Below are 15256 nucleotides of genomic sequence, written 5' to 3'. Positions count from 1 at the left end.
GCGACTTCTCCCGTTTACCATTGCTCCACGGCTTCCGATTTGAAAAGGCTCCAGCAATTGAACCCGAATTGATTTCGTCCCAACCCTCTGCGTACGTCAGTTAATTCTCGCAACGTTGTCATTTTACGCATCTCCTAGCCCGTCCATGTACATGCCAGGCCTACACTGTATCCGAAATTCCATCTCACTGCTGCCTATAGTCATGATGCCATGGCCCGTCAACGTGCATCGGCCAACCCCGTGAGATCCACCGTCACCACCACCTCCACCACCCGCTACCACCTCACCATGCCCTAGATCTCACTGTTTTCGGTGCTCGCAATCATCATCGCCAACACCCTGTTCCGGACTTCCACGATCGCCGAGCTCAATACCCGAGATGCTTCAATGCTCACCGCGAGTATCACCACGGCCCTGCCCGTACCTCACCGCCCCAGATATCGCTGTACGTAAGCGGCCCGGCTGTCGTTGCAGTGGACAAGGCGTGTTCGCGTTCGCCAGTGTCCCCGGTGATGGAACGTAGCAGCTCGCAGCAGCTCGTCTCGATGCGGCACCGTAGAGGTCCCAAAGAGGGCTATCTCAATCGTCGTAGATGGATCTGACAGACGAGTTGGCGGCGTGATTGGGCCGGGGGTTTTGCATGCCATGTCGGTTGGCATCGTGGCACCGTAGTAGATTCCGCAGCCCCGTTCACCACGGACCTCCCGTCGGCCATTCTGAGTCTTCGCTCTGACAACCGACTGCAGACTGACACAGGGACTGGCGAGGCTTGACCGGGGGGTGCAGCCTTGACCGAGATCGATGGGACGCTCACCTATTGGCCATACGCCGCCCGGCTAGCTTTCCGGCCGAGAGACGGACCATGGTGCATGTCTTGGGTCCCATGTGCTCATGAGCCCGATGAGTAAGTCCCTGCCCCGTATCTGCATTTCCTCCCCTACAAACAACAGCCTCATCTCATCCAAGCCTGACTGGCTGCATCTCGCCGTCGTCCAACCACAGGCGTCAGCCAGCATCTGGCTCTCGGGACCAGCCCCATTCCGGCGCCACAGCTCGTGCCCCGCCACACCACTATCGATATCGAGCCCCACTGCCCACTTCCCCACCGTTTAAGCGCCGTAAAAATAGCACACCGGAACGTTATTTGCTACTTGGCGCGCGTTTGCTGACGGCCCGCACGTCCCTCATCCCGCTTCGCTCCCCAGCCGCTTGCACCGCCTCACCATACTGATGGCTCTAACCAACCACACGAGCCTCCTGCTGCACCCACATTTCTCGCATCTCTCAGGCACACTCGACCCGCTCGACGAACCACATGGCGACGGGCTCCTAGTCAGCCTTGCCTGCGCTCCGTGCTCCCTTGCCCGTCAGACCGGCTGCCTCTCAGAAAACGGCCCAGATCCCGATCGGTCGACGCTTGGGCGTTCGTTTCGTTTCCTGCTGTTCCTGGCCCCGGCTCCTTCCCTGTAAGGCCATGTCTCGGGAAGGAAGCGCGGTGGGACCTTCCTAGCCCTGCTTGTCAAGTTGTCTCACAGGAACAACCCCTGCGCACAGGGCCTCTGTCGCCCACAGCGCCAATCAGGGCTTCGAGCTTCACCTCGGTCGAGAATAGCACAACACTAATTAGCTACGCGCGCTGCACGAACGACATGTTCCAACTTGCGGCTCTGAGCCTCCAAGCTTCTGACAGACCACTGGGCCTCGGCACTTGTGCTCTATCGTGACGTTACTCCTGCAGCTTCGAGTCATCCGCATGCCGGCTCATAGACCTGCCGAGTAACCATCAACGCTTGTGCATCACCCATGACATTCTTCTCAGTCATCAGTTCCACAACTCACCGCAGGTGAGCCCGCTTACACTAACTTATTACTCACCTGCTTCACTGCATCCCTGGTCTTTCATGTACCAAACTCAATCTATCATGTATCATGGATAGCATCAGCGACTTAGACATGGGTCTGGTCCCTACAGAATCGGTAATATCAATCGAGATCGTTACAACAACGGCTTATCGACACGGATGGCACCAAACCACCGCGCTTGCTCTAGCCTATTAGATGGCAAGACGAGACTTCATGGCTTGCACTTAGGTCATCAGCTTTCACATGGCTTAGGAGTCATCAACTTGTCTGCCTCGTTGCCAGCAACGGACCGACTCAATTGCCCGTGATGTTCACTATCTCGGTTCTGTACACACAAATCTGGCGCCGTTCTACCGAACACATCATCATTGACTGGCTCACAGCTCATCCTTTGTCCGGCCCCCATCGCTTGGCTCTTCCATAGCCATGACCTTGACAACCAAGCTAGTCCACCCAGTAAAGTGCTGAGTCCGCTGCCCGGCACCCGTATCGGGATTGTACTGCTCCCACGCGAAGCCTGTCTCCTCCCAGCTCGTGTAAATCGTATCCACGAGGTTCTTGCGCAGCCGAGAAAACAGATCACTGGCCTTCTCCTGGTACGGACCATCCTCAGTGGCCACATTCTACAGCCCAAGTCAGTGATATCGAACGATAAATAGGGGAGGTGAGAAAATAGGGCGAAACCTACTCGGAGCTGAGACAGGGCCAAGTAGTTGATGGGCATCCAAACCGGACTACGCCAGTAGTTCTCGCCAGTCTCGTAAAACTCATCTTGTTTGCTGAGACTACGCAGTCCGTGGGGGCTAAAGAGGTGATCCTCGTCACCAATGAGGTCCAAAATCTTGTCCAACTTGGGGTCCTCGGGCTTCATCAAGCCAACCAAGAACGGAAACAACGAGATATAGCCCTTGTGGCACACCAGCGCATGCTCCTCGTATTCGTCAATGGTCGCGTCGCAGTAGCAACCCTCCTTTTCCGACCAGTGAAGGTCATCCAGGTTGCGCTCGATAGCCCTGAGCGACTTCGTGTACTCAGCCACGTCCTCTTCGATCCCCAGGGCGTCCGCGATGCTCAGGAGAGATTTTGTCATGAGGCCCACCCACGACATGAGGTCGACGTGCAGCTCACCAGGGTGTGGGGGTTGCGCTCGGGGGTAGTCGTCGAGGCCACTTGTCAAGATGTGCGTCTCCGTTCGGCCCTTCCATCGATACGCCTCCTTACTCGAGAAGGCTTCGCGGTCGTATGACTTGATGTCACCACGCTGCGTCTTGCGGAACCAATCGTACTGGCGGCGCAGGAGGGGGTACAGCTTTCGCAGGTACGCCTCTCCGAGCTCGACGTTGTCGAGGTGAGCCATCTGCAGAGGGTTGCCAGCCGATAGGTGCTCCTTGGCGACGGGCTGACTTCCGTTGGCTGCACGGAGGCGCTCCATGAATCCCTCGATAATGAGGAATAGCGTGGGTGGGTTGGCGTAGTGAGGGTACTGGACTTGAAACTCGGCGGGCACCTTGCTGCGCGCCTCTGCGCCGAGAATCTGCTCTCGAGCAATCCAGCCATCGTCATCCATGGTATTGTACCAACTACTGACAATCTCCAGAGTCAGGTCCATATCCCAATCCGCGATCGGCACGAGGTGGAATCCTTCGTCCCACAGGAACCCTCGAGGGAAGAAGGGTCGCGACGGAACGCTCGTGAACAGCTCGTACGGGCCCTCGGGCGTTTGCTGTCTTCGCCCCCTCGCTTCCGCAGCGTCCACCCAGAAGCCCTCGTCCTCTTCCTCATACTCAGGCGCATACGATCGGTCGATAATTTGGTGGCCATGAAAATATCCAATGCCACCGAGGAGGTTGGAGAACATGCTCTTGGCGAACTTCTTATACTTGTTGGCTGTGAAGGGCTCCTTGAGGTCGAAGACACTCGAGAACCGCTCGGTAAAGAGCTGGGACGTCTGCTTCAGTTCTTCCGTCACGTCCTCGGACTTCAGCTCTTGGCCAGCCGATGCGGATGAGAAAATGACATCAAACTCAAAAGCCCCTTCAAATGTCTTCTGCACAATGTGCACATTGCCTTTGCCTGGGCTGTGACCAACGCGGTAGACCTGCCACGCCGGCGGCGGGTTGGCCATGTCGACGTTGTCCTGGACGAATTTGACAGCTTCCTGGAGGTGCTTGAAGACAACCGGCTTGCCCTGCCACACCACCTCGGGAGGGACGTCGGCACTGATGACGACGGTCTTGTCTCCATGTCGATCAGGCACGAGGGGATGGTTGGATGTTGGGTGCTCTCCAGTGCCCTTTGTAACGAGGAGCTTGTAGTCGCCTAGAGTCTTGGAGTTTCCCTTGAAGGTGACGTCTTCGTCGAAACCAGACTTAGTGCCCTCGCCCTCAGTCTCCAAATCGCCGCCACCCTCCTGCGCGATGTAGTAGAACAGCATGGTCTTGGTGTCCGGCGGCACTCCCTCTCGCAGCTCGCCCTTGATTCTGGTAGCCCAGCTGCCGCCATGCTTCCCACCGGGGACCTTTACAAACGAGGTCGTGATGTCGATCCTGTTGCCCTCATCGTGGATGGTCTGGACGCCACCAGTACGCGCATCGTACTCGTCCCAGCCATACCCATGGATGTCTTCACCCTGCTCGCAGGTATATCGGAAGGCTAACGCGGGCCAAAGTTAGCATGCGCACACTTTCGGGACCACCCGCCCACACTCACCCTTCCCAATGTCGTCGTAACCGTCGACCCTCCCCCACATCAGCCCCGTCCACAGGGCATTGGGCGTTCGCGGGCGCACGCCAAAGTACAAGTTCGGCTTGTAGGGGCCCCAGAAGAGGCTCTCGTTGTTCTGACGGCCGATTTCCGCGGTGAGCACAGAGGCAGAGTCAGCTTCGTCGGCAGCGGAAGCACCCAGCGCCAGGACGGCTGCGGCCACCCATTGCGCCAACTTCGGCATGGTGGCAAGGTCGAGTTTGCGTCCTCGAGGCTTGCGAGGCCTTTAAAGGTGTCAGACGAAAACGGATTTAAAGAAAATGCGCTGGATCATCGGCGTGCTTCTGCGCGGCCGAGTTGAGTGAACACGTTTCCCGGTGGCAGATGACGATGCTCCAAGCTGCAAGGCTGAAGCTCATGTGTTTAGAGTCTGGGCAGGCACAAGCTTCGGCCAATAGCAGCCAGCTCTGCGCACTAGCCACCGCCACCAGATCCCGGACCCACCCAGCTTAGCCGCCGTTGCTTCAGCCTGGCGAAAGTCGACGCCTTGTCGAATCTTGACGTCGCGTTAAACCTCCTTAACCTTCAACACATTTACTCCCCAGCACCGCAACGATGGGTGACTCTCGCCGCCGCCACCGGCCAGACAGCCGCCAGATGTGGGACGAATCCGACCGCCGAGACCGACGCGGCGGCCCGAACAACCGCGATCGGGACCGCGACAGGGACGCTGATCGTCGCGGTTATCGCGACCGCTCGAACGACCGCTCAAATGACCGTCGTGGCGGGCAGCGAGATCGCTCTCGCTCGCCCGATAGAAGACCCCGCGACCGCGATGCTGATAGAAACAGACCGTCGCGCGGGCGGATGGACGGGCCACGACATTTCGACGACAGAGATCGCAGGGATCGACGTAGAGACGACCGTGACGAGGATGCGCCTCGACATCGCCGCGACGACGACCGGGACAGACGAGGTTCGACTCGCCCACACACAACCCCAAGTCTTGCTAGCACAACGAAACTGACTCTCCGCCCAGGCAAAAACCCCCGCTCTACTTCACCACACAAACGCTCCCACAGCCCACCCCAAGAGTCGGCGTTGCCCACGCGCTCCAAGCCCGACAGCAAGAAGCCGGCTCCGCACATGTCCTTCAATGTCTCTGCGCGCAACAGCCGATCTCCCCACTCCGAGCGGCGCAACGACAAGGTCGACGACGCCGAGGACGACGCCATGGACGCTGGCGAAGTGTCCGACGACGAGGAGCCCGTGGTCGACGACGACATGGCGGCGATGCAGGCCATGATGGGCTTTGGCGGGTTCGGGACCACCAAGAACAAGAAGGTTGCGGGCAACAATGTCGGCGGCGTCAAGAAGGACAAGAAGCTCGAGTACCGACAGTACATGAACCGGCAGGGTGGGTTCAACCGACCGCTGAGCCCTTCGAGATAAGCCAAGCTAGCGAGAAGGTTGAGAGGTTGGTAGAGGCCCGATTCAGAGCACGTATGACTTGATGATTTGATATCCGTTGGAATAAAAAGAACAAGCCTGTATAAGAGACAGCCAGGCGAAAGAGAAAGAGAGTCCAGCTGGCGTTTAGGCATCATAAGAACAATCCACAGTAAACTAACGTACGAAACTATCGCGTCAAGAGTAAGCGTCATCAGTTTCACATCGTGTCGAGCTGCACAGTTCAAAAAGCAAACGCCATTTCGGTAAGAATACCAGGTATGATAAATTATCCCACCGTAAACATAGCGCAGTGAACCCATCCAGGACTTCCAACCCGCCCACAGTTATTCTAGTTTTTGGAAAGATTCCGACCTTGGCTCCTTTCAAAAACGCACTTCTGTTCTCCAGTGCTCCCGCTCTATGTGCTAATGTAGACATTATGTGCGGCGCGCGTGCGGTATTTGCGCACCCTGCTCGCTCCTGTTTGGGCGTCCGACACCATGCAATGCATTTCCCAAGCAAATCCTTTCCTTCATGCCTTTTCCTCCTCCTCTGCGGGCTCACCATTCGTGGACGTTGTCGGTGATAGTAAGTCCTCTCCTGCGTGGCCGTTCTCTGTTGTAGCCTCCTCTTTCGTCTCTTCCTTGCCATCCTCGGGTTGAGCGGCGCTGGCCTTCTCTCGTCTTCTCCTACGTAGTCTCCGCTCCTCCTCTGCTGTCTGTCTCCTCGCTTTTCGCATACTCTCCCGCCTCTCCGGGTCATTATCATCTGCGCCATCACCTCCACGCATGCCCTGAAGTAGTGCTGCTGCCCGGTCGGCAACGTCGTCTCCGCCTTCTCTAGGCGACGACAAGCTTGGGCTCAGCGGGTTTCCATCTTCGTCGATGGTCGGCTCCGCAGCCGCCTTTATGGTGGCTTCGGCTTCGGGAATCTCGTCGATATCCGGAATCTTCTGCCCTGATGCAACACGGACCTGGTGTCGGTCCTTGAGGCGCGCACGGCGGCGTCGGTCTCTCTGGTCCCGAACCTGCGGCGCGGCAGCGCGCAACTTCTCCAGCAGGGAGTCCATTGCGCCAGTGTTGGAAGGAGATGTAGGGCCAGCGTCTCCGGTCGCGTTGTTGATCTTCAACTGGGCGTGCTTTCGTTTCATCGACGCCTCGTTGCGCTTCCTCGTCGCCTCCACCGTGACGTTCTTGTCCCGCGACTTCTTCCACTCGCCCACAAACAGGGCCAGCTTGGCAAAGAAGTCTCGTCGGGCATTCTCATCACCGGGGTCTTCGCCATAGAAGACCATAATATCCTTGTAAGTCTTCATCATCTCATCCAGGTAAAGTTCCATCTGCTCCGCCTTCCTCCTGGCCTCCTTCATACATCGCTGTACAATCTGACTGACTCGATCTTCAGGGTGGAACTTTTTGGTATCGCTCAGGTTGCCCGAGTCCAGTGACATCTGGACGTTCTTGATGTTGTCGATGTACTTCTTGCCGTCGGTTTGAAGCTGCTCAATGTTGATCTTTTGCACAATCATGACACCGCCGATATCATCGGCAAAGCCTTCCCACTCAGGATATTGGTTTCGAACAATTCGTTCCACGAGATCTGCCAGCGTCGACTCGTTCTTGTCGTCCTTGACCATGCCTAGTCTTGCTAGAGAGCTGAGCTTGAAGCCGCGCGCTTGCTTGTTTGCGTCGTTCATGTAGTTACCAATATCCAAAATGAGACCGAGGACATTCATGAGAGACACGGAGTCCCGTAGAGACTCAGATACAGCAACAACCTGGCGAATCTTCTCGTTGATCTCCTCGTAGTCAAGCTCGAAGCTTCGTGTGAGTGCCAGCGCCCTGATTCGGCTCTTCCAATAATGATGCAGCTCAAACGCAGTGTACAGGTAAATCTGATCTTGGCGAGTAAGTTCAGTGGGGTCCATCTCTCGGTTCTGCTTGGTGGCCTCGGGTCCAGTCCAGTCCTTGCTGTAAGGTGCCATCTGCTTGACGGTGTTGTCCGGGATGTTACACAGGTCATCCTTTTGCAGGAAGTCCATGACCACAGGGTTGTCCAAGACTTCTGTGTCACAGTGAATAATCATTTGCACGACCTTTTCAACAGAATGCTGGGAGAACTTGGCAAAAGCAATTTCTAATTGTTGTCAGCAGCCATACATGAGTCAAATCTGACCAAGACTTACCATAAGCCTTCCGCAGATCGGAAGAAATGAGTTGCTTCTTGTCATCCTTCTTAGAGCTTCCCATGCCAATCTTCTTGATCTCCTTGGCCAAGAACAGCTTCTCGACTTCGTCCAAGATACCCTTTTTACTGAGCTCTTGGTATTTCTCCTCGCGCTCTTCGGCAGAGGGTGTGTGAGCCGCCCAGTGACTGGTCTCAGGGGTATCGACCTTCTCCCAATGCAGAGCCTTGAGCTTCTTCTTGGGTCGCACAACAGGCAAGCCAATGCCGGGAGCCACAAAGCCTGCTTGCTGAGGCAAGAAATGACCAGACTTTGCGCCAGGCATCGGGGGAGGTGGCGGTGGTGGCATTCCCGCAGCACCAGGGAGAGGCGGAGGCGGAGGAGGAGGCGGGGGTCCACCGGGCAACATGCCAGGTAGAGGGGGCGGCGGAGGTGGCGGCGGCGGACCTCCGGGAAGGTGACCCGGTAGAGGCGGAGGCGGCGGCGGCGGCGGAGGTGGGGGGGCCCCGGGTAGATGTCCGGGCAGGGGAGGTGGTGGCGGAGGAGGCGGCGGTGGTGGTCCACCTGCCCGGGTAACTTGGATCTTGGGCGCTTCGCCATCGCCAGGGGTTGTGATGGGCGACTCCATGCTGGGGTGAGATAGGCCGGTAGTGGTATCGCCATCCTCCGAATCGCTGGCGTCGTATCTCTTGACCTTGGATCCAATCTCTCCAAGCAAGCCAGCCTGCTGCCTGGGATCCATGACCGGCCGCTTCATCTCGATGATTCTGGGCTTCTCGTAGACGACGCCATCCTCGCCCTCGGTTTCGTCTCCTTCCTCAATCACCTCGCCGTCCTCTCCGCGTCGCCTGATAGGCTTTCGGGGGATCTTGGTCTGTCGGTTGATGCTGCCGAGCATACTGTTTGTGAAGTCGTGAGGTGGTGTTCCACCGCCGGGGGGTGTGGTCGGGACATCTCCCTCCATTTCCTCTCGAAGGGCCCGAAGGCGATCTGAGGGGCCGACGGCTTCTCCCCACACGCGGCCTTCCAGCTTGAACTGGGTCTTCTGTCGCTCAATCTGCATCTGGAGGCGCTCCATGAGACGATCGCGATCCAAGATGCCCTGCATTTGGGCCGGGGGTTCATTGGGTGCGGCCTTGGCATTGCTCTTGACTGCCTTCGAAGCGGCGATATCCTGAGCGTCTCGGAGCATGAGGTACAGCTCTCGCGTCTCCAGCTCGTTACGTTGAGCCTCCTTGGCTCGCACGGTTTGTATATTTTCCAATTCGGCCTTTAGCCCATCTGCTTGCCGCCTTTGGGCCTCGATAAACCGGGTTTGCTCGTCCATCTGCCGTTGCATCTTGGCGACCAGTCCATCAGCGCCAAGTTCAAGCCTTGCCTGCATCTCATCACGCTCTGCCATCGCGGCCTCGGCTATCTGCCGCGACTCGAGAGACTCATCCTGAGCTTGCCGGGCCTCCGAATCTGTGTGTAGCTTGTCGAGCAGACTCTGGACAGTAAAGTTGAGGCTTTGCTTGAGGTCCATGTTGGGTAGTCGTCGATCCATGGCCACGTAACTTAACATTGAATCGACTAGCTGAAACATGCGCAGGCGCTCCTCGCCATCGTTGGCTCGGATGAGCATGAGGTGCTGGAGGGCTGAGACGAAGTAATCTTGCGTCTTTGTTCCCACGAGGCGTTGCTGAATGGCATCGGCAATCTGCACGGGGTCGGTAAGATCCTTTACATCGCCTTCAACGTTGTCCTTGATGCTGCTATTCTCCCTCTCGAGCATATCCTCGTAGTCAATGGCTTCGTTGGTGCGGAACCGCTCGATTTGTTTGTCCAGGAGGTCATATTGGAACCCCTCCATCTTGTGCAGGACGCGCCTGATGCCACATGCTGTGAACTGGGCGCGAATGTGAATTCGCAACTGAAGGTCCTTCTCGGGCGAGTCGACCATCATGTTGATGAGGAAAAGCGTAGCAACCGCGTATTCCATGAGTAGGTTCTCCATGCCAATGCCGCCAGTCCTCAACTCTTCACTCGCACCCACCAGACTACCCATCTTTCCGCGGCCATCAACCGTGACCTCCACCAAGCGCATCCAGGCGTCGAATCGGCCATTCTCGCCTGCCTGCGACTTGACCTCGTCCATCGCCTGGATAACTTTAAGATGGCCTTCGCCATTTTCACCCCAAGTACACAAGAAGGTGAGGATTTCGCTGACCAGTTTCCTGGTGGTCAGGCGCGGCGAGATGAGTGAGGTCGCGAGGGCGACCATGACCTTCTGGTGAACGAGGGCATCATCGGCACCAAACTTGTTGTTCATAAGGGCCTTGACACACTTGATAATATCATACTCGCGGTCGAGGTTCTTATCGGACCTGTTGGTGTCTGGTTGCGCAGGGCCCTGCGCTGTCTTGCGGTTGATCTTAAGCAGCAAGGTCATCAGGGCGACCTGGCCCTGACATTCAACAAATCTCTTGACCCAGCCAATCTGCTGGGTTCTCAAGTTGACTTCCAAACTCCCCATTCCCTTGGTGTCAAGTCTATCCTCCATGACTCGTCTCACGTACCATTCAGGGGTACCTTCCTCGTCGGAGTAAGTGGTGATATCGGGGGCTGCATATTGGTTCGGGCGGACACTCTGTCTGCGCTTCTGCTCGCCCTGCCATTCGGTGAGTCGGTCCTGGTATAGCAGCGTCCACTTCTTCTGCGAAGGGTATGCCATCATTTGCCTCCTAGCCTGCTCGGGGAGGTTATGCCACCCTCGCTTCTGCATGAGCTGGAGGAACATCTGTTCCACCACATTATCGTCGTCGGGTTTCGGGAAGTGAAAACCATCGTGGCCGCCCTGTCCAGGTCCGGGAAACTTGGTTAGGCGGTGGGATTGCTGGTTGGCGTATGTGCTTTGGGCGGAAGCACCGGGCGGTGCCAGATTTGATGCGCGCGAGAGCCTGGGATCGTTTGGGCCTGGGTTCCCTGAGTAGACGCTCAGATTATCGGCAGAGCCCCGTCCGTTGGAGGATATGTAAGAGTCGTATCGGCCGCCGTTTGTGGGGGTTGAGCTGCCTCGGGGTGTGCCTGGTCCCCACTGCTGGTACTGGGCCTGGCGACCTGTTGAAGCCATGGTGAGGTTATTGGGAGCCGGTGACCTACCGGGGGAATGGGCGCCGGTGGGTGTAGTGGGCGCATCGAAGCTGGGATATTGGTGAAAGTCCATCCCTTTATTGAGGTGGTGAGGGAGGGGTTCACGGCGCACTGGCACCTGCTCGCCCTTGGGTAGATATTCGACGGGGATCGGGGATCGGGAGCCGCCGGCGAGGGTATCGTAGGGGATTGAGGTAATGACCCCGGCCATGGTGTTGATGCCTCCATCAGGAGACCCTGAGCGCTCAATAGAGACGTTGGAGGATTCTCGGTGGTGGCGCGAGGAGCGGTAGCTGGCGGCGTCGTCTGGTGGGTATCGGGAGTCTTCTGTATAGCGCTTGTCCTTCTCCTTATGTTTGCTGCGGGAGAAGATGGAGCGGCCGCCCGAGGACTGCCTCGTCTTGTCTGCCATGGCGAGGGCAACGTCGGTGCGGAGGTGGCCGCAGTAGTGGTCTTGGGTAGAATCGTATCTGGGGTCGCGCCGGGGGGGTGAGAGGAGTTGAGGTCGAGGCGGGTTCGAACGGCTAGGTGAAACACGTGAATGCGGATTGCTGGCCCGGGGCCGCTCGCATGATGGGGGAACGCAGACGCTTCTCCGCCGAAACGCAGCAGGAACAGGCTTGGGTGATGGTCCGGAGAGGGGCCCGAGTCGATTCGGCCGGCGGGTGAGACTTGAAACGTGGATCGGGCGCGGGAGTGTGCGATGACGGAGCGAAGTTGGTTTCGCAAGGGCACAGGCTGCCAGGCTCTCACTCCCACAGGTGCGCGCAGAGGCGGAAGCGGAAGGGGGGTTGCGGAGAGCGGCGGAGAGTTGTGGGAGGTGTGGGAGAGTTTAGGGCGGGAGGGCGGGAGGGAGAGGCGGCAGACGGCCCTGGATCTAGGCGGTGACTGCTGTCCTTTGCAGCGTCGGCGTTCGAGTTGAGCACTGCGACGTAGCAGCAGTAGCAGGAGTTGTGGCCGCCTGGGGGACTGATCTGGTCGGGGTTCGGTTCTGGTCCCAAGTCAAAGGTCGGGGGATGGGCGATGCACAGGTCCAAGTCGAACAAGGGTCGCCCAAGGTAAAGCCAGTGGAAGCAAGGATGCGGATTGGCGCACGGGTTACGGGGATTATGGGTAATTATCAGCTAGCCGCCGCCGCTCTTCTTTGGGGGGCCTCGCTGTGGCCACTGGAGAGGCACTGAGCGCTAGGGGCGCCCGGGGCGGTGGGGGGCTCTGTCTTTGGCGCTGTGGGCGCTAGAGGGGTCCTCCTTTCCACTGTAGAGTGCCCAAGCTCTTTGAGTGAGTGAGTGTAGAGTGGGCACCTCACACGAGCGAGTGACGACGGCCGACCACCAGCGGGAGAAACGGGCCGTCTCCTATTCACATTAGAGTGCTCGCAGAAGATACTTCGCCTCTGTAATCCAACAGATGACACATTCTCACTTCTTCGCTGTGTGGTGCAGTAAGCCTGACACTCTCTGGCTTACCAGCACGTCGGCAGTTCGCATGGAAGCCCCCCGAATGGAAAGGCCGGGAACGCAACCTGGAGAGGCCCCCTGAAGAACGGCTAATAAAGAAAGAAAGTAATCCACTACTTTCTACTCCAACTTCTAGGAACCATGGATGTTTGTGCGCGTCGAGCAAGGGACGAGATGGCGACCGTTACTATTGATAGCATCCCTAGAGTCTCTCCCCCTCCCTCCATCCCTTGCTCGATCCTCCCGAACCCCCATTCACACAAGGTGCAGTGCACCTACAGGACAGGACTGAACCACGTCAAAGGCGATCGACCTGCCCTCTTTAGGAGACGCCAGCATCGCATTGGCTAGCTGGCATCCGTGGACTGGGCCGTATTGGGTGGAGTGTGATGCAGATGGAGACGCGAGTGGATTTCGTAACATTGGATTGGGTCTCATACCAACAAGTGGTGGTCGATAGTGCCAAAGGCCCCCCCTTCTTCCCCTGTGGCTCCCCAATCTGGGAGAGCTTGAATATGCTGAGAGTCTCGACGTTGAACTGCATGTAATTATCAGTGACTGCCGCCTCGCCTGCTGCATACTTCAAGACAAACTCCAGATTCACAATCATAGGCAGTTTCGAGCGCGCCTGCGCCGCAACAGTTATAGAAGCATCGTCTCCACGCCATCAATTCTGGCAATTCCCAGTTCCAAAGACTCTTCAGCCCATAATCTAGTACAAATGTGTTGGTGTACTACGTAGTAGTTATCTGTTCTTCCCATTGAACCACAGCGGCCACAAAAGGGAATGACAGATGGGCAATATCTCTCCCTCCAACCTCCTTCCAGCTGGCCCTGCGCAAGCCTCGTTGTCTTGAATTCCCGGCTTCCCGACGGCTCCGTCCCTTTCTCAGTCAACTCCCTGCACTCTCCCGTACTAGACAGGCAGGGACTCTGTCCCCCCTTGTCCATCACTCTCCCATCCCAGCGAGGTCGGATTGGTCTCATCTCGGTGCTTTCCATGGATTCTATCATCTTCCCCAGACCTTCTAGGCTACCCACTTATACCAACCCGGCCTAGGGGCATCTACTTCCAGTTGCAATACAGCAGGCGGCCTCCACGTCCATCCCTGGGACAATGGCATCTGCCCGGAAGTGCCCCAAAGAACAAGCACTTAACAGTGGCTGGTTCCCCTAAAACATTGAGTGTTTGGGTATGGCGGCATGCAGCGGCTGTTGTTTTAGGGCCCATCGCGCCCTAATGGCCGGTCTCTCCGTTCCGCTGCATGTGTTCATCCATATCGCTAAAGCACTCCACAGTCCCGTCCGCCGCCAAGTGTCGGACTCCACTGCTAAATGGGCATGGCGCGCTCTGGCGGAATGGCGTCGCGCGTCGTAAGAGGTTGCCTACGTAATCCATTCTTCGGTCCAAAGCCGTATCTTATCGGTCGGTACATACGGAGTAGGCTGCAACAAATGTCACGATCACCTCGTGGCTCGCAAAGGGGAGTTGCCAAGCACACGACGAGCCTGCCCTCAACCTGCTGAGATTTCATGCAGAGCCGCCATTCCTAGATTCGCACGAGCACACGACCTAGATTTGATCTTGTACTTTGGCGGGACAGCGGCATAATGGGCGCCACCATCTCCGTCATCAAGGCAAGCGATCCCGCGCATCCGGACCTCCAACACCTCTTCCTAGGCCTCCCAGTTGCTAACTAACAGCGCAACGCAGACTCTCATAGTCCCCGCCGTAATCTCCCTCATCCTCTTCGTCCTCCTCACATACCTCGTCATCCCCGCCTGGCGACGGTACCGGAACCGCTACAGCCAGTACCTGCCCCTCGACTCCCTCTCCTCCCAGACGTCTTCCCTCCGCCAGCGCATCACCGACCGCCTGGCCTCGATTCCCTTTCCCGCGAGATGGAGACCTGAAGGCAACCTTGTCTTTGTTGGTGGGGATATCTCCGATGACGAGGACGACGGCGAGGAACTTGGTGATGTCGATGACGAGACCTGGCGTGCCATGGAGAACGATGCGCAGGCTCGACAGCCAGATAATACCAGGCGGCTGAGTAGAGAGTAGGTCCTTCACGGATATTCCAACACGGGAATCCATACCCTGGATTAGAGTGCCACATTACTGACACGAACTTCAAGTCTTGAAGAAGGGTTCAGGGATGACAGCGACGACGAGCCAGACCGGCTGGTACAAAGTACGAATGTCAGGATATAGCATGCATGTTCAACCTCAGCCTTTCCTCCAGCCTACAATGCAACATTGAACGCATTTGCGTTCTCCCAATCCCCCAAACTGCCGCAAGACTGTCATGAAAACCACACGAGATGATCGCGACAATGATAACGTACCAAGATCATACCAACGCTCGACAGTTCCATTCGTGTATGCGTACTCTACGTTGACTACTATTCAGCCTCTTTTACCCATACCGCTAAAATCATGTCGCTGCGAACCCCGTGCTTC

The 15256-nt window shown here is 57.2% G+C and overlaps 4 protein-coding genes across 4 annotated transcripts; 2 read left to right on the top strand and 2 right to left on the bottom strand.

Moving 5' to 3' along the window:
- Positions 1-2036: 2036 nt before the first annotated feature.
- Positions 2037-4992, bottom strand: BGZ61DRAFT_445237 (glycoside hydrolase). The gene is made up of 3 exons (XM_046245054.1): positions 4573-4992; positions 2552-4515; positions 2037-2486 (listed from the first exon to the last, which is right to left on the bottom strand). The coding sequence occupies exons 1-3, from the start codon at positions 4808-4810 to the stop codon at positions 2241-2243; spliced, it is 2448 nt and encodes an 815-aa protein (XP_046108560.1). The 5' UTR covers positions 4811-4992; the 3' UTR covers positions 2037-2240.
- A 130-nt stretch (positions 4993-5122) lies between these two features.
- Positions 5123-6310, top strand: BGZ61DRAFT_585542 (uncharacterized protein). Its single transcript, XM_046256410.1, has 2 exons — positions 5123-5542; positions 5606-6310. The coding sequence occupies exons 1-2, from the start codon at positions 5182-5184 to the stop codon at positions 6016-6018; spliced, it is 774 nt and encodes a 257-aa protein (XP_046108559.1). The 5' UTR covers positions 5123-5181; the 3' UTR covers positions 6019-6310.
- Positions 6311-6550: 240 nt separating this feature from the next.
- BGZ61DRAFT_344891 (cytokinesis protein) lies at positions 6551-11747 on the bottom strand (the record flags this gene model as incomplete). Its single annotated transcript, XM_046239741.1, has 2 exons — positions 6551-8154; positions 8204-11747. 2 exons carry the CDS (start codon positions 11745-11747, stop codon positions 6551-6553), a joined length of 5148 nt encoding a protein of 1715 aa, XP_046108558.1.
- A 2492-nt stretch (positions 11748-14239) lies between these two features.
- BGZ61DRAFT_165829 (uncharacterized protein) lies at positions 14240-15199 on the top strand. Its single transcript, XM_046237522.1, has 3 exons — positions 14240-14430; positions 14507-14853; positions 14932-15199. The coding sequence occupies exons 1-3, from the start codon at positions 14404-14406 to the stop codon at positions 15005-15007; spliced, it is 450 nt and encodes a 149-aa protein (XP_046108557.1). The 5' UTR covers positions 14240-14403; the 3' UTR covers positions 15008-15199.
- Positions 15200-15256: the final 57 nt, after the last annotated feature.

This window comes from Ilyonectria robusta (assembly GCF_021365365.1).
Source record: "Ilyonectria robusta strain PMI_751 chromosome Unknown BGZ61scaffold_4, whole genome shotgun sequence".
Classification (NCBI taxonomy): domain Eukaryota; kingdom Fungi; phylum Ascomycota; class Sordariomycetes; order Hypocreales; family Nectriaceae; genus Ilyonectria; species Ilyonectria robusta.
The sequence above is the reverse complement of the archived record's forward strand: the minus strand, read 5'-3'. Positions and strand labels throughout refer to the sequence as shown.

Coding starts and splice junctions, on each gene's coding strand:
- BGZ61DRAFT_445237 (XM_046245054.1), bottom strand. CDS start 4,810: ATGCCGAAGTTGGCGCAATGGGTGGCCGCAGCCGTCCTGGCGCTGGGT. Junction 4,516..4,572: donor TTACGACGACATTGGGAAGG/GTGAGTGTGGGC, acceptor GGCCCGCGTTAG/CCTTCCGATATACCTGCGAG. Junction 2,487..2,551: donor TGGCCCTGTCTCAGCTCCGA/GTAGGTTTCGCC, acceptor CTTGGGCTGTAG/AATGTGGCCACTGAGGATGG.
- BGZ61DRAFT_585542 (XM_046256410.1), top strand. CDS start 5,182: ATGGGTGACTCTCGCCGCCGCCACCGGCCAGACAGCCGCCAGATGTGG. Junction 5,543..5,605: donor CGACGACCGGGACAGACGAG/GTTCGACTCGCC, acceptor CTCTCCGCCCAG/GCAAAAACCCCCGCTCTACT.
- BGZ61DRAFT_165829 (XM_046237522.1), top strand. CDS start 14,404: ATGGGCGCCACCATCTCCGTCATCAAG. Junction 14,431..14,506: donor CCACCATCTCCGTCATCAAG/GCAAGCGATCCC, acceptor AGCGCAACGCAG/ACTCTCATAGTCCCCGCCGT. Junction 14,854..14,931: donor ACCAGGCGGCTGAGTAGAGA/GTAGGTCCTTCA, acceptor ACGAACTTCAAG/TCTTGAAGAAGGGTTCAGGG.